Source organism: Muntiacus reevesi, chromosome 17, assembly GCF_963930625.1.
Source record: "Muntiacus reevesi chromosome 17, mMunRee1.1, whole genome shotgun sequence".
Taxonomy (NCBI): Eukaryota; Metazoa; Chordata; class Mammalia; order Artiodactyla; family Cervidae; genus Muntiacus; species Muntiacus reevesi.
Genome location: NC_089265.1, coordinates 42,310,275 through 42,337,013, shown reverse-complemented (window position 1 = coordinate 42,337,013; position 26,739 = coordinate 42,310,275). Strand labels below are relative to the sequence as shown.

The following is a 26,739-nucleotide window of genomic DNA, read 5'->3' as shown; positions in this document are numbered from 1 at the left end:
TTGGTCCTTCACCTCCCTTCCAATCAGACCCTCTCTGTACATGTAGTAAATCCCCACTCATTGGCCCATGATTAAAGCATAAGCTCAAAACTGGGCAATGCACACAGAATACACTTGCTTAACCATTTGCTGAATTAACTGAGAAGAATTCACAGTTAACGGTAGAACCCCTCTACTTGGCGTCAAGCAATTGGGAATTCCTCTTTATTTTGTTTGGTTGCAGCCTGCAGGGCTGGGTGAAAGGGTGCTGTGTTTACTTGTAGTAGCTAAAAGTGATGTAGCCAAGGGGTAAAATCAGAACCACAGGTACACAGAACTGACCATCAAACTTAAAGGCAGGATGAAGAGAAATTGGGAGGATAAATGCGTATGTCTGTAGCTAGGCATTTGTGATGGGGGATACAATCTATTGTAAGGAATTGAGAGGGGCGGACTGTCAGGACTCTCTTTTGGTGGGTGTTCTGACATGGTGGCCTGAGGGAGTCCTGAAGGGCCCTCACTTACATACACTGACTTTTCACAAATTTCTATGGCATTTTTTTTTTTTAACAATTCATAGAATAGATAGAAAATAAGAATACAGACCCCCTGAACAATACTGTCAACCAGCCAGACCTAATTGACATTTGTAGAACATTCTAACCAACAACAGCAGAATAAACATTCTCAAGTGCGCATGGAACATCTACCAAGATGGACCATATTCTGGGCCATGAAACAAGTCTCAATAAATTTGAAAGAATTCATGTCATACAAAGTATGTTCTCTGATCACAGTGGAATTAAATTAGAATTCAACTGCAGGAAAATTCTGAAAGTCCTCAAACATTTGCAAACTAAATAATACATTTTTTAAAGTAGCTTATGAATTAAAGAAGAAATCAAAAGGGAACAGAAAATATTTTGAAATGAATTAAAATGAAATCACTCCATATCAAAATTTATGGGATGCTACTAAAGCAATATCTAGAAAAAAATTTATAGTACTAAGAGTCTATATTAGGAAAAAATCTCAAATCAAGGACCTTAGTTTCTACCTTAAGAAACCAAAAGAAGAGCACATTAAACCCAAAGCAAGCAGAAAAAAGAAATTAATATGCATTTAAAATTTTTTATTTTTTATTGAGATGTAATTAATATGTAACATTTTTGTTTTAGGTATCCAACGTAGTTTGATATATATTAATAATGTGAAATAATTACCACTATATGTTGATACCTATCACTCACAGAGTTACCATTTTTTCCCCTTTTGATAGAAGTTTTAAATCTTATTTCTTTGCAACTTTCAGATGTACTGTATAGTATTGTAAACTGTAGTCACCATGCTGCACATTACATCCTCAGATAGTGTGATAGAGTTTATCTTATAACTGGAAGTTTATACCGTTTGACCCCCTCTACCCATTTCACTGATAGCCTGCCCTCACCCCCTTTCCCCATCCGCTAGCGACCACCAATCTTTCTTATCTGTGATTGTTTAAAATACCTCATATAGTCATTTGTCTTTCTGTGTCTGACTTATTTCACTTAGCATAATGCTCTCAGGTTTCATCCACGTTGTTGCAAATGGCAGGGTTTCCTTTTTTATGGCTGAATAATGTTCCTCTGTGTGTGTGTGCATGTACCACATTTCCTGGATCCATTTATCCATCAATGGGTACATAGATTGTTTCCACGTCTTACGATGATGATGCAATGAATACAACAGTATAGATATCTTGTCAAAATAGTGATTTTGTTTCCTTTGGATAAAAACCCAGAAATGAAATGGCTGGATCATATAGTAGTTTTATTTTTTATTTTAGAAGAATCTTCATTCTGTTTTCCCTAGTACCTATACCAATTTATATTCATACCACCAGTGTAAGAGCATTCCTTTTTCTCTCTTTTTATCCATATTCTCTCATGATCAGAATAATTTTGTTATTCCTATCACAATTTTATTTAAAATTTATGTACTTCAAAAATTTTTTTCTAATTATATAAAGTATATTTTGTTAAGGTGCAAAATAATGATACTGATCAAAACACTTTTATGAAATCCTGAGTCTGTACTAGATCATTGTATCATTTTTTTTAAATTGGATAAATTTAACATGTTAACATTATATAGATTTAATCATGTTTCTTTGGTACATTTACATATTGTAATATGGTTTCATTGTAATAATGCTGATCAGATTGCATACTTATAGTGCAATATTACTATGTGTAGTGTATTGTAATTTAAATCTCTATGGCTATATTAGTACTCATTACAAGTTTGTACCCTTAAGCATCCTAAATTTTATCCCACTACCCTCTGATCCCCTGGTAGCTACTGTTTTACTCTTTTTTAAAAAGTATTTGGTTTGTTTTTTAACATTCCACATGTATGTGATATTATATAATATGTACTTGTCTTTCTCTGTCTGGCTTACTCACTTAACAAAATGTACTACTACCATCTATGTAGTCACAAAAAGCAGGATATCCTTCTTTTTCATGGCTAAATAATACTACATTGTATATACGTCTCATCTTTTTTAATCCATTCATCCACTGATGGGTATTTGGATTGTTTCCATATGTTTCACAATGAGATATTGTAAATAAGGCTGCAATATGCCAGGATGTGGACACATCTCTTGAAATCCCTTAGGATTTTCATTTCCCTTGGGTATATTCCCAGAAGTGGAATTGCTGGATTGTGTGGTTGATCTATTTTTAATTTCTTGAGGAACTTCCATCTTGTTTTCCTTAGTGTTAGGACCAATTTACATTCCCATAAACAGTGTATAAGAGTTTCCTTTTCACATCTTCCCCAACAATTGTGGTCACTTGTCTTCTTCATGTTAACCATTCTACCACGTGTGAGGTGATATCTTATAGTTGTTTTGAATTACATTTTTTGATAATTGATGTTGAACACCTCATGGTGTTCATGGCCATTTTGGCCTGATGGCCATTTTGATGTCCTCTTTGGAAAAATGACTATTTAGTTCTTCTGCCCAAGTTTTAAATAAAATAGTTTTATTGTTTGTTATTAAGTTGTGTTAGTTATCTATATATTTTGGATATTAACCCTTACCCAATATATGATTTGCAAAAATTTTCTCCTATTCTGAAGACTGCCTGTTCATTTTGTTAATAGTGTCTTTGCTGTGCAAAGTTTTGCATTTGATGTGGCCCCATTTAATTTTTGCTTTTGATGTTTGTGCTTTTGGTGTCATGTTCAAAAAATCCTCATCAAGAACAGCATCGATGAGCTTCTTCCCTATATTTTCTTCCTGGAGTTTTATGGTATTTGGTCTTATGTTTAAATTTTTGATCCATTTTGAGTTAATTTTTGTGAGTTATATTAGGGGTTCAATTTCATTGTTCTGCATGTTTCTCCAGTTTTTCTAGCACCATTTGTTGAAGACCCTATTCTTTCCCCACTGGGTATTCTTGGCTCCCTTGTTGAACATTATGTGACCATACAGGCCAGGATTAAATTCTGAGCTCTTTATTCTGTTTCATGGGTCTATCTGGCTACTTTAGTGTCAGTGTATCTTATACTGTTTTATTATTATGACTTTGCAGTGTGGTTTGTGGTTTTATTTTTTTTTTCTCAGCAGTGCTCTGGTTATTCAAAGTCTTTGTGGTTCCATACAATTTAAGATTGTCTCTTCTGTGTCTGTGAAGAATGCTTTTGCTTTTGATGGGGTTTGTGTTGGAGCTGTAGATGGCTTTGGTAGTATGGCTATTTTAACAATATTAATTCTTCTGTCTATGAACAGGGGTTCCATTTTTTATATATCCTCACCAGTATTTTATCATCGTTTTGTCTTTTTGAGACTAGCCATTCTAAGATATGAGGTGATACTTCATTGTAGTTTTGATTTTCATTTTCTTGATTACTGATATTTGTGCACATTTTCATGTATCTGTTGGCCATTTGTATATCTTCATAAAAGTATTTATTTGGTTCTTCCATCCATTTTTAAAATCAGATTTTTAAAAATTCAATTATAGAGTTCATTATTTATTTTGGTTATTAATCCCTTAAGATATGTGATTTGCAAATATCTTCTCACATTCTGTATGTTGCTTTTTCGTACTATTAATGGTTTCCTTTGCTCTACAGAAGCTTTTCATTTTTATTATTTTAATTGAGATTATGTAAATTTAAGGTATAAAAAATGTTGACTTGGTACAATGGTAATTATATTGCAATACATAAATTTAACATTAGCTAACACCTTTATTATATCACATAATTATCTTTGGTGAATATACTTAAGATCTAGTCTCTTATCAAGTTCGATATCTATAATATAATATTATTATCTTAATATCATTGTCTATAATCACTGTATTGTACATTAGATCTCCAGGATTTATTTATATACAAGTTTGTACACCTAAATAACATCTCTCCTTTCCCCTGACACCACCCCACCCCCACCCCCCAGCCACTGGTAAGCATCATTCTATGATGTTTTTTCAAGTTTGGCTTTAAAATGTATATATGATTGTCTGTGCTGGGCTTATTTGCAGCATGCAGCATCTTCGATTTTTAACTGTGTCACATGGGCATGCAGGATCTAATTCAACGATCAGGGATTGAACCCTGGCCCCCTGCATTGGGAGTTCAGAGTCAGCCCCTGGACCACCAGTTTAGCTTTTTTTAGATTCCGCATGCTAGTGATATATCATACAGTATTTGTATTTCTCTGACTTATTTCACTTAGCATTATTATGTGCGTAATTAGAGATGATCACATGATTTTTTTCTTTGATTCTATTATTGTGATGTATCTCATTGACTTTGTGCATGTTGAACCATCTTTGCATCCCATGGATAAATCCGTCTTGATCATTGTGTATGATCCTTTTAATATGCCACTGAATTCAGTTTGTTAGTATTTTGTTGAGACTTTGCATCTGTATTCACCATGGATATAGGCCTGTAGTTTTCTGGTGGTGTCCTTTGCTGGCTTTGGTATTAGAATGATGCTTACCTCGTTAACTGGGTTTGGGAGTATCTCCACCTCATTGATTTTGTGGGGAGAGTTTGAAAGTATTAGGATTAATTTTAAATGTCGGTAAAATATGCCAGGAAGCCATCTGGACCTGGGCTTTTCTTCATTGTGAAATTCTTGATTACTGATTCAATCTCCTTGCTAGTAATTGATCTGTTACATAGTTGTTAATTAGTTGTTTTTTCCTTCCTGCGTTTTATTTATTTTTGCTTTAATCTCTATTATTTATTGCCTTCTGTTAACTTTGGGCTTAATTTGTGTTTTTTCTAGTTCCTTAAGGTGTAATTAGGTTGTTTGGGATCTTGTTCCTTCATGTGGATGTTTATTGGTATAATTTTTTTCTCCTTCAACTGTTTTGGCTACATATGTAAGTTTTGTTTTTCCATGTTTATTTACCTCAAGATACTTATATATTTTCCCTTTAATTACTTCTTTGATTAATTTGTTGTTCAGGAAAAGTTCTTTAATTCCCATGTATTCACGGATCTTCCAGTTGTACTCTTGCTTGTGATATCTAGTTTTATATTTTTGTGATCAGAGAAGATACCTTGTATGGTTTCAGTTTTCCTGAATTTGCTAAGGCTTCTTTTGTGGCCTAAAATATGGTCTCTATCTTATAAAATGTCTCAAATGAGCTTGACATGAATGTGTATTTTGCTGTCATCAGAATGTTCTATGTAAGTGTGTTAAGGTCATTAGTCTGTAGTCCTGAAATTCACTATTTCATTATTGATTTTCTGTCTGGATGATGTATTCATTGTTGAAAGTGGGGTATTAAAGTCCCCAATTATTATTGTACTGCTGCTTATTTCTACTTTTAGCTCTGTTAATTTTTGCTTTATCTATTTAGGTGCTCCTATGTTGGATACACATAGTTTATAATTGTTAAATCTTCTTGATGAATTGGCACTTTTATCATCATATAGTGACCATCTTTGTCTCTTTCCCATTTTCCAAAGCCTATTTTGTCTAATATACCTAGCAACCTCTGTTTTTATTTGGGATGGTTACCATTTATTTGCAATATCTTTTTTTTATTCTCAGTTTATTTATATCTTTAAGGTTAAAGTGAGTCTGTTGTTGGCAGTGTATCACTGAATCTTGTTTTTTGTTTTTGTGTTTATATACATTCAGACATTTTATGTCTTTTGAGTTTAAACCATTTACATTTCAAGTAAATGTAAAGAATTATTAATACTATTGTCATTTTGTTAATTGTTCACTTGGTATTTTGTAAATCCATTTTTTCTTGGTTACTTATTCTGCTTTTTTTTTATTACTTTTTTCTTTCTTTTTTTTTTTCATTTATTTTTACTAGTTGGAGGCTAATTACTTTACAATATTGTAGTGATCTTTGCCATACATTGACATGAATCAGCCATGGATTTACATGTATTCCCCATCCCGATCCCCCCTCCCACTTCCCTCTCTACCCGATCCCTCTGGGTCTTCCCAGCCCACCAGGCCCGAGCACTTGTCTCATGCATCCCACCTGGGCTGGTGATCTGTTTCACCCTAGATAATACACATGTTTCGATGCTGTTCTCTCGAAACATCCCACCCTCGCCTTCTCCCACAGAGTCCAAAAGTCTGTTCTGTACATCTGTGTCTCTTTTTCTGTTTTGCATATAGGGTTATCGTTACCATCTTTCTAAATTCCATATATATGTGTTAGTATGCTGTAATGTTCTTTATCTTTCTGGCTTACTTCACTCTGTATAATGGGCTCCAGTTTCATCCATCTCATTAGAACTGATTCAAATGAATTCTTTTTAACGGCTGAGTAATATTCCATGGTGTATATGTACCACAGCTTCCTTATCCATTCGTCTGCTGATGGGCATCTAGGTTGCTTCCATGTCCTGGCTATTATAAACAGTGCTGCGATGAACATTGGGGTCCACGTGTCTCTTTCAGATCTGGTTTTCTCGGTGTGTATGCCCAGAATTGGTATTGCTGGGTCATATGGCAGTTCTATTTCCAGTTTTTTAAGAAATCTCCACACTGTTTTCCATAGTGGCTATACTAGTTTGCATTCCCACCAACAGTGTAAGAGGGTTCCCTTTTCTCCACACCCTCTCCAGCATTTATTGCTTATAGACTTTTGGCTAGCAGCCATCCTGACTGGTGTGTAATGGTACCTCAGTGTGGTTTTGATTTGCATTTCTCTGATAATGAGTGATGTTGAGTATCTTTTCATGTGTTTGTTAGCCATCTGTATGTCTTCTTTGGAGAAATGTCTGTTTAGTTCTTTGGTCCGTTTTTTGATTGGGTGATTTATTTTTCTGGAATTGAGCTGCAGGAGTTGCTTATATATTTTTGAGATTAATCCTTTGTCTGTTGCTTCATTTGCTATTATTTTCTTCCAATCTGAGGACTGTCTTTTCACCTTGCTTATAGTTTGCTTTGTTGTGCAAAAGCTTTTAAGTTTCATTAGGTCGCATTTGTTTATTTTTGCTTTTATTTCCAACATTCTGGGAGGTGGGTCATAGAGGATCCTGCTGAAATTTATGTCGGAGAGTGTTTTCCCTATGTTCTCCTCTAGGAGTTTTATAGTTTCTGGTCTTACATTTAGATCTTTAATCCATTTTGAGTTTATTTTTGTGTATGGTGTTAGAAATGTAAAAAATACATTTTGAGGTCTTTTGGTGTTAGTTTGCTTTTACTTCTTTATTACGTTCTTTTGTGTAATTATTACAGGTTTTTCCCTTGTTATCATGAAACTTGCATAGAATATCTTAAAATTATCCTATTTTCCTATATCCTATTTTAAACTGATAAAAACTTCACATGAATAGAGTTCCTAAACTTTACAGTTTTATTTCTCCCCATCACATTTCAGTCATTAATATGATGTATTTTTTGTATTGTATGCTGCTGCTGCTGCTGCTAAGTCACTTCAGTCGTGTTTGACTCTGTGCGACCCCATAGATGGCAGCTCACCAGGCTTCCGTGTCCCTGGGATTCTCCAGACAAGAACACTGGAGTGGGTTGCCATTTCCTTCTCCAATGCATGAAAGTGAAAAGTGAAAGTGAAGTTGCGCAGTTATGCCCAACACTTAGCGACCCCATGGACTGCAGCCCACCAGGTTCCTCCATCCATGGGATTTTCCAGGCAAGAGTACTGGAGTGGGGGTGCCATCGCCTTCTCCTTTGTATTGTATAGTAATTACAAATTGTTGTAGCTGTGGTCATCTTTACAATTGTTTTTAACTTTTAAATTAGAGTAGTAAATGAATTATACACCACCATTACCATATTATAGAATCTAACTTTGACTATGTATTTGCTGTACCAGTGAGTTTTAAACTGCTTTCTTAAATTTTTATGATGTTAATTTGTCAGTTTAACTTCCATTAAAAAAGTCCCTTTAGTTTTTCTTGTAAGACAGGTATAATGAGGATAATGTCCCTCAACTTTTATTTATTTGGGGAAGACTTTATATCCCCTTCATTTCTGAAGGACAGTTTTACTGGGTATAGATTTTTGTTGTTGACAGTTTTTTTCTTCAATATTTTGAATATGCCATCCCATTATCTCCTGGTCAGAAAAGCTTTTGTGGAGAGATCTGCCAGTAGTCTTATTGGGATTCCCTTGTATGTAACTTCTCTCTTCAAAATTCTTTCATTGTCTTTGATTTTTAAAAATTGAAGCATAGTTGCTTTAAACTTTAGGGTTGGTTTCAGGTATACAACATAGCAATTCAATATTTTAGCAGGTTATATTCCATTAAAAGTTACTACAGTTAGTGGGCTAATTTTATTACATATAGTTTCCTGTGCTACACAGAAAATCCTTTTTACTTATTATTTTATAAATAGCATTTTGTATCTATCTATCTCCTATGTGTAGTTTGTCCCTCCCCACTCTTTGGTAACCACAGTTTGTCTTCTATGTCTGTGAGTCTGTTTTTTATATACATTCGTGTTACTTTTTAGATACCACATATAAAGAATATCATATAGTATTTTTCTTTTTCTATATAATTAATTTCACTAAGCCTAGTCTCTAGTTTCTTTCATGTTGCTACAAATAGCAGTACTTCATTCTTTTTAATGACACACACACACACACACACACACACACACACACACACACACACACACACACACACACACACACACACACACACACACACACACACACACACACACACAATTACACCCACACTTCCCTGGTAGCTCAGCTGGTGCTGGTGAAGAATCCTCTTGCAATGCAGCAGACCCTGGTTTGATTCATGGGTCAGGAAGATCCGCTGGAGAAGGGATAGGCTACCCACTCCAGTATTCTTTGGGCTTCTCTGGTGGCTCATCTGGTAAAGAATCTGCCTGCAATGAGGGAGACCTGGCTTTGATCCCTGGGTTGGGAAGATGCCCTAGAGAAGGGAGGGGCTACCCACTCCATTATTCTGGCCTGGACAATTCCATGGACTGTATAGTCCATGGGGTCTCAATGTGTCAGACTCTCACCCACTATAACAAAGTATGTGTGTTACTTGCTCAGTCGTGTCCAACTCTTTGGCATGGATGGTAGCCTTCCAGGCTTCTCTATCCATGGGATTTCCCAGCTGATACTACTGCAGTGGGTTGTCATTCCCTTCTCCATCAAGGTATTCTTAAATTTCCTCTTTGATTTCATTGTTGAGTCATTGGTTTTTTAATAGCATTTTGTTTAATCTCCATGTAGTAATTTTATTTTTCCTCATTTCTTTTTCTGTGTCTGATTTCTAGCTTCACACTGATATGTCAGAAAAGGTGCTTGAAATAATTTCTATACTCTTAAATTTGTTGAGTCTTATTTTATGCCCTAGTATGTGGTCAGTCCTAGAGACTATCTCATGTGTGCTTGAAAAGAATGTGTGTTCTGTTTTTTTGGAGTTTTTTTTTTTTGATGTAATGTCCTGAAAATATCAATTAAGTTTAACTGTTTTATTGTATCATTTAGGATCTCCATTGCCTTGCATAGGAAAAAAGGCTGTAATGGCGAGTCCCACCACTCCCCTTGCACACTGTTCACCCAATTGTGCCTGACCTCTAAGGAGGCCCAAGCTTCCTCTGCATACACCCTCAGTTGTGGTCACACCAGAGTCCAGCTACTTCAGGCTCTTTCTGTGCATCCTGCTCCAGTTCTCTCCCTGGCTCTGATTTTCAAAGCCTGAGCTTCTACACCCAGCCCCTGCCCACACTGGTGAGTATGTCTTAAGCTGGAGCGTGCAGAGTGGCGGCACTGACCGTCTGTGCAGGTTTCTCCTCATTCTAGCTGCTGCAAACTGGTTGCCATGCTCTTCTCTGAGGTTCCAAAGTTCTCCGTCTGTCCTGGCTGAGTCCCCGCTTGCCAGGAGATTTCCCAGCATCCAGGAGTCCTTCCTCTTTCACAATTCCCTCCCAGGGGCACAGGCCCCATCCTGATTCCTTTCTTGCGTTTTTTCTTTGTCCTACCTGGTTACATGGGAATTGTCTTGCCCTTTCAGAGGTCTGAGGTCTTCTGTCAGCATTCAGTAGCCATTCTGTGAGAGCAGTTTCACATGTAGATATATTTTTGATGTGTTGGTGGGAGGAAGTGAGCTCCTGTCCTACTACTCTGCCGTCTTGATTCTTCCCGCACTCACTGTCTTTAATACAAAGATCCTGAGTGGTGCAGGTGCAGGCTGGCCAGTGGCATGGCTGCTGGGCGTGGGCTGAAATTATCTATTTTTGATTGGTTTACTTTTCTACTTTCATGTTAAAATGATCTGTTTATAGGGATATTCCCTCTTAGCATTTTTATTACCAAGTTTTTGAACTCAGTGTCTGGTAATTAACTGTTTTATTTATTTTTTCAGGGGTTTTCTCTTGCTCCTTCAATTGGGAGTAGTTCCTCTCCCTTTATTCTTTTTTTTTAAAAAAAAGAACAAAAGTTTGTTTTAGGAATATAAAATAAAATCTCTGTTTCTATGGATTTGGATGAAACAGTTAACTATCATGGCCTTAAGGGCTGCTTTTATGTGGGAGTATCATATCCCTGTATAGGGGCTTCCCTTGTGGCTCAGCTGGTAAAGAATTCGCCTGCAATGCCGGAGACCTGGGTTCAATTGTGTGTCCAGTGTTTGGTGTGAGGGCTGGGTTTGATGTGGACACCAGCCACGTCTTTCCCCAAGGTGTGCTGACCACGGTCACTTTGGTAGGGGGTGTGGTTGGTGTTGGTAGAAGCCTATGCAGGATGTGAGGCAGGCCTTCCTTCTCTGCATGGGTGTTGCTGCCCCGTCAGGGATGAGGTCTGCTCCCCAGAGGCTAGAGCCTGGGGAGGGGTGTCAGGTTTATCCAGATTCTGTTCTCTTTGAGTGTGTGTTATTCCTTCTCCCTGCACTGGGGCCTTTAGCCCAAAAGAGAGGAGTCCTGAAGTCGGCAAGGCTGGTGTACTTGAAGAGGTCTGATGTGCTGCCTGCGTAGGCATCTGTGGTTCCACTTAGAGGCAGCCCAAGGTCACACCCTTTCCCCTGTTGTGGGCATCGAAAATCTAGTGCAAGGCTATGGTGTGGAGTGGGCAGGCCCAGAACATCTGTTGTACTGGGGCCAGGGTTTGGGGCTTGTGGTTATAGGAATTGAAGTGGTTGCACAGGTGTCAAAGTTCTGGGCTGCTTCTGGGGTACTGTTTGAGCAAGTGCCAAGAGAAGCTGCTGCTGCCCCAGCTGAATCACACCCGAGGCTCTCGGTTGCTCCTGTGTCCCTAGATTGAGGCTTCTCCCAGGCCCTAGAAGCCCTAGATCCAGTGTCAAGCAGTGGTGTGGGAGTGTGCACTTGGCTGCGAGCGGGGACTGTGGTGTGTTGGTCACAGGGGCTTGGACTGTGTTGCCGCCAGAGATCTGGTCTAACTCAGTGGTGCTATTTGACTTTGCACCAACAGTGGCCACCACTGCCTCACCTGGAGTACTCCGCAGGTCCCTTGGCCATCTCTGTGTTGCTCAATCAAGTCTTTTTTGAGAACGTGGCTTCCCTAGATCCCATGCCAAGCTCTGGTGTAGAGTAAGAAGGGCCAGGATGTTTGTTCAGCTTGGACTGGGGAGCATGAGGAGGTGGCAGCACTGTTTACAATATCCATGACATGGAAGCAACATAAATGTCTATGGACAGAGGAGTGGATAGAGAATATGTGGTGTGTATATATATATATACACACACACAATGGAATATTATTCAGCCATTAAAAGAATGAAATAATGCCATATGCTGTAACATGGGTGGACCTAGAGAGTATCATACTGAGTGAAATAAGTCAGAGAAAGAGAAATCTTGTATGACATTCCTTATATGTGGAATCTAAAAAGAAATGATACAAATGACCTTAAAAAACAGAAAGAGACTCACAGACCTATAAAATGAACTTATGGTTGCTGGGGGAAAGAGACGGGGAATTTGGGATCAACATTTATACACTGCTATATTTAAAATGGATAACCAACAAAGACCTATTGTATAGCACATGGAACTCTGCTCAGTGTTGTGTGGCAGCTTGAATGGGAGGAGGGTTTGGGGGAGAATGGATACATGTATCTGTATGGCTGAATCCCTTCACTCTTCACCTGAAATTATCACAATATTGTTAATTGGCTACACCCCAATATAAAATAAAAAGTTTAAAAGAAAAAAAAATTCAGCAATGCAAATGCATGGCACAAAAATTTGAATGTTACCATTTAATTTTTGTTTCACATATTAGAAACTTAAAATTCTGTAAGTATTGATATCCCTAGTTAGTATTTAATAACAGTCTAAATAAATGTTTCTATGATGCTCACATTATGGAAATGCCTTGATTTGTTTGGTGCAGTATAACACATGTCCTTGAATGTGTTTCCAATGTATAGATGCTATTTTTACTGATTATTTTTGCATTTAATTTCATCTATTTATGCAAACATCTGGGTATGCTATCTCATTTTTCTTAGCTGTTACACTAATCCTAGTTATCCCTAAAATACAACACAGGTCTATTTCCCTGGGTATATTAACACGCCAAGATGTTTCAGTTCAATATGTAACCTTGTAATTTTAACATCTACTTTTTTCATACTTTCTTATTCTCATTTAACACATACAGCTCTTAAATTCTTATACAAAATCCTCCAACTATCTTTTTTTTGTTTCCTACTTTTTCCCTGCATAAGTCTCTTCCTTTGTTACTGCTTTTTTCATCTGTATAGAGCCTTCATATATGAGGTTATATAACACATACAGGGTATATACATACGTAGGTTACTACATATGTGAGGTTATATAGTATAAGGGGTTAGAAGTACGGGTTCTTTAAGTTGGCTAGACTCCCTACATTTATTTAAGTTAAAAATTTTATTGAAATATAGTTGATTTACAATGTTGTGTTAGTTTCAGGTACATAGCAAAGTGAGTCAGGCTATACATAGACACATATTCAAAAGGGCTTCCCTGATAGCTCAGATGGTAAAGATTCTGCTTGCAATGCAGGAGACAGGGCTCGCTCCTTGGGTCAGGAAGATCCCCTGGAGAGGGAAATGGCAACCCACTCCAGTCTTCTTGCTGGAGAATCCCATGGCCAGAGGAGCCTGGCAGGTTACAGTCCATGGGGTCGCAAAGAGTCGGACACAACTGAGCGACTAACACACATATCCACTTTAATTTTTTTTTTTTGAACTTTTTATTTTGTATTGGAGTATAGCTGATTAACAATATTATGATAATTTCAGGTGAACAGTGAAGGGACTCAGCCACACAGATACATGTATCTATTCTCCCCCAAACCCTCCTCCCATCCAGGCTGCCACATAACATTGAGCAGAGTTCCATGTGCTATACAGTAGGTCCTTGCTGGTTATCCATTTTAAATACAGAAGTGTGTACACGTTGATCCCAAACTCCCTGACTATCTCTTCCCCCGGGCAACCTTGAGTTCGTTTTCTAAGTCTGTGAGTCTTTTTCTATTTTGTACATTTGTATCATTTCTTTCTAGAGTCCACATATAAGGGATATCAAACGATTTTTCTCCTTCTCTGTCGGACTGACTTCACTCAATAAGGCAGTCTCTAGGTCTAGGTTTTAGAAAAATTTGGAGGCTTTGTACATTTTATTATTTATATATAATATAGGTTATTAGATTCTGTTCGCTCAAGACTACCATGCCTATTTACTAAGTCTAACATGATGCAAAGGGTATCCTCTCTTTTTTTGGATTCTTTCCCATATAGGCCTTTAGAGTATTGAGTAGAGTTCCCTGTGCTATACAGTAAGTCCTTATCAGTTATCTATTTTGTATATAGTAGTATGTATATGTCAATTCCAATTTCCCAATTTATACCTCCTCCTTTACCCCCTGGTAACCATGTTTGTTTTCTACATCTGTGACTCTGTTTCTGTTTTGAAATAAGTTGACTTGTACCCTTTTTTTAGATTCCATATATAAGCATTTCTTACGATATTTGTCTTTGTCTGCCTTCACCCAGTATAACAATCTCTAGGTCCACTCATGCAAATGGCATTATTTTGTTCTTTTTTATGGTTGGGTAATATTCTATTGTATATATATGTACCACATCTTCTTTATCCATCCCTCTGTTGATGGACATTTTGGTTGCTTCCATGTGCTGGCTATTGTAAATAGTGCTGCAGTGAACATGGGTGCATGTAGTTTAGATTTGCATTTCTTTAATCATTAGTGATGTTGATCATCTTTTCGTGTGCTTTTTGGCCATCTGTAAGAATGCTCATTTTTGTCACAGCATTCTGGTTATGTTTCATGGGTGACATATAATTTGTTGTCTTTGGAGATGTGTGGGAAATTAAATTTTTTTTATTGTGGTAAAAGTCTCATAGTATGAAAACGTACTATTTTAACCGTATTTAACTATACAGTTAAGTAGCACTGTGTATGTCCACATTGTTAGGCACCTCTCACCATCATCCATTTCCTGAATTTTTCACCTTCCTAAACTGAACCTCTGTTCCCATTAAACACTTAACTCCCCATTGCCCTTCCCCACCCACCCTCCCCACCACTCGGCCCCTGGCATCTACCAGTGTACTTTCTGACTCTCTGAATTTGACTTTTCTAGGCACCTCATATAAGTGGGGTCAGACAGTATATTTCTGTACCTCATGTATATTGGAATGCATTTTTAAGGTTAACTTAATATAGCCTACAAACAGATTGTATTTTCTATTTTTTCTTCCCTGTGCTATACAGTAGGCCCTCACCAGCCACCTACCTCATACATAGTAGTGTACAAACATCAATCTCAACTTTCCAACCCATCCTACCCACCCTTTGGTATCCATATATTTATTCTCTATGTCTCTGTCTATATTTCTTCTTTGCAAACAGGTTCATCTGTACAATTTTTCTAGATTCCACATATATGCGATAATATATATTTTTCTGACTTACTTCACTCTATATAACAATCTCTAGGCCCATCCATGCCTCTGCAAATGTTACTATTTTGTACCTTTTGCTTCCCCGGTGGCTCAGAATCTGCCTGCAATGCAAGAAACCCGGGTTTGATCCCTGAATTGGGAAGATCTCCTGGAAAAGGAAATGGCAACCCACTCCAGTATTCTTGCCTGGGAAAGTCCCTAGAGAGAGGAGCCTGGAGGGCTACAGTCCATGGGGTCGCAAAGAGTCAGACACAACTGAGCGATTAATACTGTACTATGGCGAAGTAATACTTTATTGTATATATGTACCACATTTTCTTTATCCGTTCATCTGACAGTAGACATTTACGTTGCTTCCATGTCTTGGCTATTGTCAACAGGGCTGCAGTGAACATTAGAGTGCATGTATCCTTTCGAATTATGGCTTTCTCTGATAAGTGTCTAGGAGTGGGATTGCTGGGTCATATGGTAGCTCTATTTTTAGTTTTTTGAGGAACCTCCATACTGTTTTCCATAGTGGCTGAACCAATTTACATTCCCACCAACAGTGTAGGGGGTTCCCTTTTCTCCACACCCTCTCCAGCATTTATTGTTTATGGATTTTGTGATGATGGCCATTCCAGCCAATGTAAGGTGATACCTCATTGTAGCTTTGATTTGCATTTCTCTAATAATTATCTATGTTGATAAACTTCTCTTGCATCTCTTGGCCATCTGTATCTCTTTTTAATTTTTTTTTTTTAATTTTACATTGGAATATAGCCGATTAACAGTGTTGTGATAGTTTCAGTTGGACAGCAAAGGGACTGAACCAGACATATACATGTATCCTTCTCTCCCAAACACCCCTCTGATTTAGGCTGCCTTATAACACTGAGCAGAGTTCCCTGTGCTCAGTAGGACCTTGTTGGTTATCCTTTTTAAATATAGTCATGTGTACACATTGATCCCAAACTCCCTAGCTATCTTTTACCCCATTCTACCCACCTTGGCAACCATAATTTCATTTTCTAAGTCTATGAGTCTCTTTCTGTTTTGTAAGTCAGTTCATTTGTATTATTTCTTTTTACATTCCACATACAAGGAATGTCATATAAGATTCCTCCTTCTCTATCTGACTTACTTCACCAGTATGATCCTCTCTAGGTCCATCCATGTTGCTGCAAATGGCATTATTTCATTCTTTTTAATGGCTGAGTAATATTCTATTACATATGTATTATATCTTCTTTATCCATTCCTCTGTTGATGGACGTTTAGGTGCTTCCGTGTCTTGGCTATTGTAAATAGTACTGCAATGAGTGAACATCAGAATGCATGTATCCTTTATTCTCTGGGTATATGTCAAGGAGTGGGATTGCTGGGTGATGTGATAGTTCTATTTGTAATTTTTTAAGGACCCTCCATACTGTTCTCCATAGTAGCTATACCAATTTATATTCCCACCAACAATGTATGACTGTCCCCATCTCTCCACACACTCTTTAGCATTTATTGTTTGTGGATTTTTTTATGATAATCATTTTGACTGGTGTGAAGTGATATCTCATTGTAGTTTTGATTTTTTTGTCTCTAATAATTAGCTTTACTGAGCATCTGTTCATGTGCCTCTTGGGCATTTGTATGTTTTCTTTGGAGAAATGTCTGTTTAGGTCTTCTGCTTATTTTTTAATTGGGTTGTCTTTTTGATAATGAGTTGCATGAGCTGTCTGTATATTTTGGAGACTAATCCCTCCTTAGTTGCTTCATTTGTGAACATTTTTACCCATTCTGAAGTTGTCTTTGTTTTGTTTATAGTTTCCTTTCCTCTTCAAAGGCTTTTAAATTTAACTAGGTCCCATTTGTTTTTTGGCTTTTATTTTCATTAGGAGGTGGGTGAAAAATGATCTTGCTGCAATTTATTTCAAAGAGTGTTCTGCCTTTGTTTTCCTCTAAGAGTTTTATAGTATCAGGCCTTACATTTAGGCTTCAATCCATTTTCATTTTATTTTTGTGTATGGTGTTAGAGAGTGTTCTAATTTTATTCTTTTATATGTGACTGTCCAGTTTCCCAGATCCACTTATTAAGAGATTACTTTTCTTCATTGTATATTCTTGTTTCCTTTGTCATAGATTAGGTGGCCTTAGAAGCATGCGTTTGTCTCTGGGCTTTCTATCTTGTTCCGTTGATTTTTCTGTTTTTGTGCCAGTACCACAGTGTCTTACTGTAGTTTTGTAATATAGTGTGAAGTCAGGGAGCCTGATTCCTCCAGCTTCATTTTTCTTTCTCAAGATTCCTTTGGTTATTCAGGGTCTTTTCTGTCTTCATACAAATTAAATAATTTTTTGTTCTAATTCTGTGAAAAATGCCATTGGTAATTTGATAGAGATTGAATTGAATTTGTAGGTTACTTTGGGTAGTATAGTCATTTTCATAATATTGATTCTTCCAATTCAAGAACATGGTATATTTCTCCATCTGTTTTGTCATCTTTGATTTCTTCCATCAGTATCTTATAGTTTTCTGCATGTAGGTCTTTTGTTTCCTTAGGTAGGTGTACTCCTAGGTACCATTGTTGTGATGGTAAATGGGATTATTTCTTTAATTGCTCTTTCTGTTCTTTCATTGTTAGTATACAGAAATGCAATAGATTTCTGTGTATTAATTTTGCATCCTACAGCCTTACTGAATTCATTGATGAACTCTAGTGGTTTTCTTGTAACATCTTTAGGATTTTCTATGTCATCTGCAAACAGTAACAGTTTTACTTCTTTTCCAATTTGGATTCCTTTTATTTGAAGTTTACTTCTCACAGCCCTTGTTTTCCCCAGCTGCAATTTTCTGTTTGCATATTTCGGCCTCATTTTAGAGAAATTCCTTAGATGTCTTGTGATCCTGGTTGGCCGTTCATTGAGTGAGGACTTAATGCTGTGAGCACTGGGTGTGGGGGATGTAGCTGAATTTCACTGTAGAGTGTCTTGGCTGAGTCAATCATTGAGGAATCCCCAGTGTTTATCTTTAAGCTTTCCCCCTTGGTAAGGTAATAATATAATTTGTGGTAAAAAATGGAACATTTTTGAGAGTGAAAGTATATACTGTTATTATGCTTGAGTGTTAGGCATGAATTCAGACTACCCTATGCAAATTTAGAGGATGGTCATCTACTTCCTGATAGTGATTTTTTTTTTTTTTTTCAGAGAAAATATTTCAACACCCAGTATGGGTGCTAGAAGTTGAGGTGTCTGCATGTAGAAGCTGTATGGAAGAAGCAGTCTGGGGGACTCATTATTTACCTTTGAATGTACATGCTTATGATTCCAAATGTCAATCAGTAATAGTGTAGAAAACTGTGGAGTAATCATATAATGGAATACTACTTAGTAATGAGAAAGAATGAGCTTTCATACAATGAAATGAATGGATCTCATACAGTGTTGAACAACAGCAATACCAGAAAGCCAATAAGGGCACATACTCTATGTTTCTATTTATATGAAGTTCTAGAATTGGCAAAACTAATCCATAATCATAGAAGTAATAATTATGGTTACCTTTGGGGGCATTGAAGAGGTGGCATCAATCCTACCAGTGGTATTGATGGGAGGGGGCATGAAAGAGCCTGTAGGTTTGTTGTTCAGTTGCTCAGTTGTGTCTAACTCTTTGCAACCCCATGGACAGCACACCAGGCCTCCCTGTCCTTCACTATCTCCCAGAGTTTGCTCACACTCATGTCCATTGAGTCAATGATGCCATCCAACCATCTCATCCTATGTAGGTTAGCTGGAAGTATTCTATGACTTGTTCTCGGTGCAGGTTACAAGGGTGCATTTGTATGTAAAAATTCACTGAACTATGCAATTAGTAGTTGTATACTTTATTATATTTAAGTTATACTTCCAACATTGAAAAAAGGTACAAAGTGTTGAGATTTTCTGAGAAAAGTAAGATGACCACAGGCTGACCAAGGGTGATGATGGTGGGGGGAGGGAGTTGGGGATCATAGACAGACAGCTTTATGGCACTGAAGTAGTATTTGAGTTAAGCCTTAAAATAGTGGTTCCTGACAATTCTTGGATCTGTCACTGTGAATTTGATGGAAATTATAGCCTTTCTCTTCATGAAAAAAAGCCCCCATATACACAAAGGCATACTGAACTTGTGCATATTATTTCATGGTCCTAATAATATCCATCTATGACCCTTATACAATCAATGGGTCCTGCGCTCAACGACCCATGCTTAAATGGTAGATTTACAAATGGGAGGAGGTAAGAGTGGGATTCCAGTTAAGAAAAACCCTGTAGGAAGAACAGGCATCTGCTAGCACATGTGGATACTAGAGACAGCAAGGCAAGAGACAGCAAGAACCCTCCACAATCCATTTCAGTAGAATTTCCCATTGACAACTCAACCCAGGACTGAGTCCCAGCACCAACTCTGCAAGTGAAATTACTACTTGTCCCATGGCTCCAAGCTGTATTTACAAAAGCTAATACCATGTTTGCTTATGAGAATCAGTCTGCTTTAACTTGAAGTATTAATATTTTACATTGAGTATTTACCAGGAATGCCTTTTTGCTTTCTAATGATTTTTTCCATAGTGTATGAGTACACAACCTCTTAAGCTTCTGCTGCTTAGGACACTCAAGAATTTTGGATATATTTAAAAAAAAAAATCATTGTTCTTCTGTCAGTGTTGTGTCTGACTTTTTGTGACCCTATGAACTGAAGCACAACAGGCTTCTCTGTCCTTCACTATCTCCTGGATTTTGCTCAAACTCATGTCTATTGAGTCAGTGATGCCATCGAACCATCTCATCCTCTGTCGCCCCTTCTCCTGCCCTCAATCTTTCCCAGCATCAGGTTCTTTTTCAGTGAGTTGGCTCTTTGCATCAGGTAGCCTAAGTGTGGAGCTTCAGCTTCAGCATCAGTCCATCCAGTGAATATTAGAAAAAAATAATTTTCTTTATTTTGAGCTGTGCTGGGTCTTTGTTGCTGCAGGGGCTACTCTCTTGTTATGGTGCACAGGCTTCTCACTGCCATGGCTTCTGTTGTTCTGGAGCACGGGTTATAGAGCACAGGCTCAGTAGTTGCAGTGCATGGGCGTAGTTGCTCCATGGCATGTGGGATCTTCCCAGACCAGGGATTGAACCCGTGTCTCTTGCAGGTGGGATCTTTACCACTGAGTCACCAGGGAAGCCCCTACAGATATATTAACTGCTTAAAATGTTCATTGTCCCCCTCTGCTATGTCTATTCCTATGTGAAAAGTATATTTCCCAATTCTTTGGCATCAGACTTGTCAGTGTCTTTTACTTTGGCCAGTGGAATGTAAGCAGAAGTTCTATAAACCATATTTAAGCACTAGCTTTATGAGCTCCATGGTTCCATTATCACTTTTATTCTTCTGCCAGAAAAGTGGCATGTCCTAGAGGATGCTCTGGATCCCCAGTCTGGAGATTTGGGGATTGTTACCACAATATAACATAGTGAAAGCTGACTAACACCAGAACATTTGGGAAAAAAATCTTGAGCAAACTGAGCAGAATCTGTTACTGAATCTTTTCTCAGGGCCTGGAGAATTTTCTCTCAGTTTTCACCTATCATGAGAGTCAGTTTATTTAGCAGTCTAGAATATGTAAAAATGAGGAATGTCAAAGTTACTTCTTTTTTATTAACAAAAGGAAAAATATAAAGACCATAAACCACAATTGAGAACAAAATATTTTATTTCTCTCAATAAAACTATAGTTTACAATAGTATTTACTAAATAAATTATATAATTTCTCTTTTACAAGCAATAAACTAAATCACAAATATTTCAAAGACAATGTATGTACATGACATAAGGCCTTTTATAAATAGCTTTGCTTATCTCATTTCACTAGTAAACAGTGAAAAAATCTTTATAGAAGCTAATTTTCTATAAAGTATATGCAGACCTATTACACTGATCTTTATATGAAACCAATTTAAACTTTTAATGACATGGGCTATGATTATAACTTTGCAAAAAAGAATAGAATTTAGACTTTACCATTTTGGGTGGATGGATCTTTAAAAAATATATGCGCAGATTACATATGTTGCTTATGGATAATCACTGGATGCATGCAAAATGAAATAATGCAAGTGTCAATAGGAAAATAGCACTTCCAAGTCCAAAAAGGTGATTGGCAATGGTATAGAAAGCAGCTTAAACAGAGTTCATGCAGTTCTTCACAGTTCAGCAAGCAACAGCAAATGCCAGAAGAGTGTGGTATTTTTCACATCTGCTGATCAGCCTTTCTGCCAAGGCTCCCCTGACATCTTGCAAACTCCAAGTCCAGTTGATTATGATTCTGTGTGTAGTGGGGTTCAGGCATTTCCTTTGGGTAGTCCTGGAGTGGAGAAACTTCTGTCCCACAACTGTGTTCATGTCTCCTCCATCTGCCAAGGTGGTCACCATTTCACTTACTGGGAGGGGAAAAAGGAAAGGAGAGGTAAGGCTAAGTTTCTGCATTGATTTGTAATGGTGCCTGATGAGTAGGAACACAAGTTCATTCATTCAATGACTCATACCTGAGAAACATGCAGGTAGAAGTGGGAGGGGAATAGGCCTGGGATGGATTCTTTTTTTTTTTTTTAAGATATTTTAATTAATCAATTTGGCTGCACTTGGTTTCAGTTGAGGCACGTGGGATCTTTCAGCTGCAGCATGTGCTATCTAGTTCCCTGACTAGGGATCGAACCTGGTCTCCTGCACTGGGAGTGTGGTGTTTTAGCCACTGGACCAGCAGGGAAGTCCCTGGGATTGATTCTTTTGCAATGATAAGCATCTAACTTCTGCAATATGTAAATTCCACCAAGATTTATCAAGTTCTACCACATCACAGCTCAGGGCTAGGGACTTGGAAGGAAATTAACACTGACTAAGCCCTCCTAGGGCAAGTGCTTTGGGGTTGTGCTGGGTTATGTCAGTCCTGAAGTAAATCAGAGCAATCTGAACATGGTCTGGAACTCACGAACCCTGTGTTCATTTTCACACACTGTCCCTGTGGCTGGGGAATAAAAACTATGTCCAGCAAATATCAGACCTAAAATGGTAGCCACTTAAGCTCAGAGGCAGCTAATTCAGCCTCTGACAGTTGTACTAGGATATATTTATGAGAAGTGGTACCATGTTCAGGCAGATGTAACAGCTTACATCTATTGATCCTCTAATTATTACAGCTACAGGACAGTATCCAAGTTACCATCTTTGTACCTCATTTGTTCTATCTGTAAAATGAGAGTAATAAATTCTCTCTTTATAAGTGATAAACTTTTTTTTTTATAGGAAAATAGTGTCTGGGTAGAAATATACACACATATAGCATACATACAAATTATATACATGTGATTTAGTGCCTGGCATATGTTAGTGTCCCCAACATAATGGTTAAGAAGGCTGTAGCTGGGACCACAGACATTGTGTGGCCCAACACAATCATCTGGAGACTGAAAAAACTTGAGTCCACAGTTTGAAATGACTGAAAATTATTAGGAAAGAAACTATGTCAAAGAGGATTTTGTTTAAAAGTGAATTTTTCCTCTTGTAATTTGAGCCTTTCATGAGTTGTAACTTTTATTTACCACTTTGTTTCATAGTTGAGACTGCTCCCTCTTATTAATCAAAAGTGGAAAGGTTTGCCTGCCTAAGTGTACATGTTCACACTGCTACTCAAGCTGTATCTGAAGGATTATCTGAGCATTAGGTGGTGTGCACTCTAGCAGTAGGCAAAGAGGAAGTTGCTCCCTTGCTCAGGACAGATGTCTGTAACGTCGACGTCATTTAGGCTTGACCAGTGGCATAAAAACACCCACATAAAACTACAAGTTTCTTCTAATTAGATTTGAGTCCTGCTTTCTTAAAAACTAAAACCAAAAGGAGGTGATAGTTCGGCTCTACTTATCCGACAGATCCCAGCTGGGGTTCCATGTCTGGTTTCTAGCACCAAACTGCGGCAGACACTGACCAATCTGAGCCCTGCCTGAAAGAACCATCAGCTGAAGGTCTCCAAACCCAGGACCCCATGGAATTGGTTAAGACCTGGGCTTTTGGGTCTAGAAAATAAGAGATTTAAAGAGAAAACATAACAGTTGTCTTTGAATAGCTGAAGACTCACTTTGGGGAAGAGAGAGGTACTAGCTGAAATGTCACTGCAAGTGTGACACCGTCATCAACAGCAGCAGCACAGGTGGCCGTGATCCTCGGGGCAGGCATAGGAACACCAGAATGTGTGAGTGAGTGGGCTGGGAAGAGTCACCCTTTCAATCTCCTTCCATCAAGTGTTGTGATACTCACACTCCCCACCCCACCCCCCCCGCCCCCGGCCCTAGGAACCCCATCTGTTATCTGTTGAGACTCAAGTGAACCTGTTAGTCACTCAGTCATGTCCGACTCTGTGGACTGTAGCCCTCTAGGCTCCTCTGTCCATGGAATTCTCCAGGCAACAATACTGGGGTGGGTAGCCATTCCCTTCTCCAGGGGATCTTCCCAACCCAGGAATCGAACCTGGGGCTCCTGCATTACAGATAGATTCTTTACCATCTGAGCCACCGGGGAAGCCAACGGTGAGAAAAAATGACTCCAAGACCAGCACTGGGACAAATTTGTAGAAGCCAGTCTTAGAGGAAAATACAGAAGAACATTCTTTGATGTAAATTGCTACAGTTCTTTTGGAATCACCTCCTAGTGTAATGAAAATAAAAACAAACAAATGAGACCTATCCAGGTCATTAAGATCTTTTTTGTACAGTTCTATGTATTCTTTCCATCTCTTCTTGATCTCTCTGCTTCTATTAAGTCTTTACTATTTTTGTCCTTTATTGTATCCATCTTTGGCAGAAATGTTTCTTTGATATTTCCAATTTTCTTGAAGAGATCTCTAGTCTTACCCTTTCTGTTATTTTCATTTCTTTGCATTGTTCATTGAAGAATTGTTCATTGTTCATTGAAAATTGTTCATTTTCTCTCTCTTGCTATTCTCTGGAAGTCTGCATTTAGTTGGGTGTAACCTTCATTTTCTCCCTTGCTTTTTGCTTCTCTTCTTTCCTCTATTATTTGTAACACCTCCTCAAACAACCACTTTGCCTTCTTACATTCCTTTTTCTTTGAGATGGTTTTGTTTGCTGCTTGCTGTACAATATTACGGACCCTTGCCCACAGTTCTTCGGGCATAGTTTACTAGATCGAATTCCTTGAATCTATTTGTGACCTCCACTGTATATTCCTAGGGAAATTGATTTAAATTGTACCTGATGGCCTAACAGTTTTCCCTGCTTTCTTTAGTTTAAGCCTGAATTTTGCTATGAGGAGCTGATGATCTGAGCCAGAGTCAGCACCAGTATTGTTTTTGCTGAGTGTATACAGCTTTCCCATCTTTGGCTACAAAGAATATATTCAGTTTGATTTTTGCATTGGCCACTGGGTGATGTCCAGGTGTAAAGTTGGCTCTTATGTTGTTGAAAATGGGAATTTGCTATGACCAGTGCATTCTCTTGACAGAATTCTGTTAGCCTTTGCCCTGATGTATTTTATACTCCAAGGCCAAACTTGCCTGTTACTCCAGGTATCTCTTGACTTCCTACTTTTGGATTCTAATTCCCTGTGATGAGTAGGACATCTTTTTTTGGTGTTAGTTCTAGGTCTTGTAGGTCTTCATAAAACTGATCAGCTGCTTCAGCATCAGTGGTTGGTGCATAATCTTGGATTACTGTGATGTTGAATGGTTTTCCTTGGAAATGAACCGAGATCATTCTTTCATTTTTAAGGTTACACCCATGTGCTGCAGTTCTCCCAGCACCATTTATAGAAGAGACTGTCTCTTCTCCATTGTGTAGTTTTCCCTCCTTTGTCATAGATTAATTGACATGGGTGCAAGGGTTTATTTTTGGGCTTTCTATCTTGTTCCATTGACCTATTAATATATTTCTGTTTTTGTGCCAGTACTATGCTTTTTTGATTACTGTAGCCTTAATAGTACAGTCTGAAGTCAGGGAGCCTGATTCCTCCAGCTCCGTTTTTTTTCTCAAGATTGCTGTGGCTATTCAGGGTCTTTTGTGTTTCCATAAAACTTTAAAAATTTTTTGTTCCAGTTCTGTGAAAAATGTCATTGGTAATTTGATTGGGATTCCACTGAACCTGTAGGTTGCCTGGAGTATTATAGTCATTTTTGACAATATTGATTCTTCCAATTCAAGAACATGGTATATCTTCCCATCTGTTTGTGTCATCTTATGAGATGGTTGGATGGCATCACCAACTCAATGGATATGAGTTTGAGCAAGCTCAGGGAGACGGTGAAGGACAGGGAAGTCTGGTGTGCTGCAGTCCATGGGGTCGCAAAGAGTTGGACACAACTGAGCGACTGAACAACAGCAACAGTTTCTTTCATCAGCATCTTAGTTTTCAGAGTACAGGTCTTTTGCCTCCTTAGGTAGGTTTATTCCTAGGTATTTTATTCTTTTTGATGCTATGGTAAATGGGATTATTTCCTTAATTTCTCTTTCTGACCTTTCACTGTAAGTGTATAGAAATTGAACAGATATTTAAAATTAATTTTTACTGGAGTATAATTGCTTTCCCTGGTGACTCAGATGGTGAAGAATCTACCTACAATACAGGAGACCCCGGGTTTGATCCCTGGGTCAGAAAGATCCCCTGGAGAAGGAAATAGCAACCCACTCCAGTACTCTTGCCTGAAGAATTCCATGGACAGAGGAGCCTGATGGGCTACAGTCCTTGGGGTTGCAAAGAGTTGGACACAACTGAGTGACTAACACTCAATTACTTCATGATGTTTTGTTGTTTCTCGCTGTACAGCATAATGAATTAGTCCTATGTATACACATACCCCCTCTTTTTTAGATTTTGTTCCCACATAGGTCACCACAGAGCTCTGAGTGGAGTTCCCTGTGCTATTGGGTAGAGTCTCATTAAGTTAAGTCATTAGTTATGTATTTTATAAATCAGAGTGTGTATGTGTGCGTTCCAATCTCTGAATCCATCCCACCCACCCGCCCCTCATGGTAACCATAAGTTTGTTCTCTTCATCTGTGACTCTACTTCTGCTTTGCAAATAAGTTCATCTCTACTATTTTTCTAGATTCCACATACAAGTGATATTATACAGTATTTGTGCTTCATTTTCTGACTTACTTTACTCTGTACAACAGCCCCAGATCCATCCACACCTCTGTAAATGTATTTCATTCTTTTTAATGGTAAGTAATATTCCATTGTGTATATGTACCACATCTTTATCCATTCCTGTCAATGGACTTTTAGGTTGCTTCCATGTCCTGGCTATTGCAAATAGTGCTGCAATGAACATCACAGTGCCTGC

At 38.0% G+C, this 26,739-nt stretch overlaps 1 protein-coding gene and 1 long non-coding RNA gene across 4 annotated transcripts in view; one reads left to right on the top strand and one right to left on the bottom strand.

Annotated features, from left to right (window-relative positions):
- Nucleotides 1–26,739, top strand: part of LOC136148601 (uncharacterized) — a 124,318-nt gene that overhangs the window by 73,606 nt on the left and 23,973 nt on the right. The gene's annotated exons all lie outside the window — the stretch shown is intronic.
- Nucleotides 21,099–26,739, bottom strand: part of PIP5K1B (phosphatidylinositol-4-phosphate 5-kinase type 1 beta) — a 338,680-nt gene continuing 333,039 nt past the window's right edge. Inside the window, exon 15 of the mRNA XM_065908234.1 lies at nt 21,099–21,826. Within this exon, the coding sequence (XP_065764306.1) occupies nt 21,824–21,826 (3 nt within the window). The 3' untranslated portion in view covers nt 21,099–21,823. The remainder of the gene's footprint in view (nt 21,827–26,739) is intronic.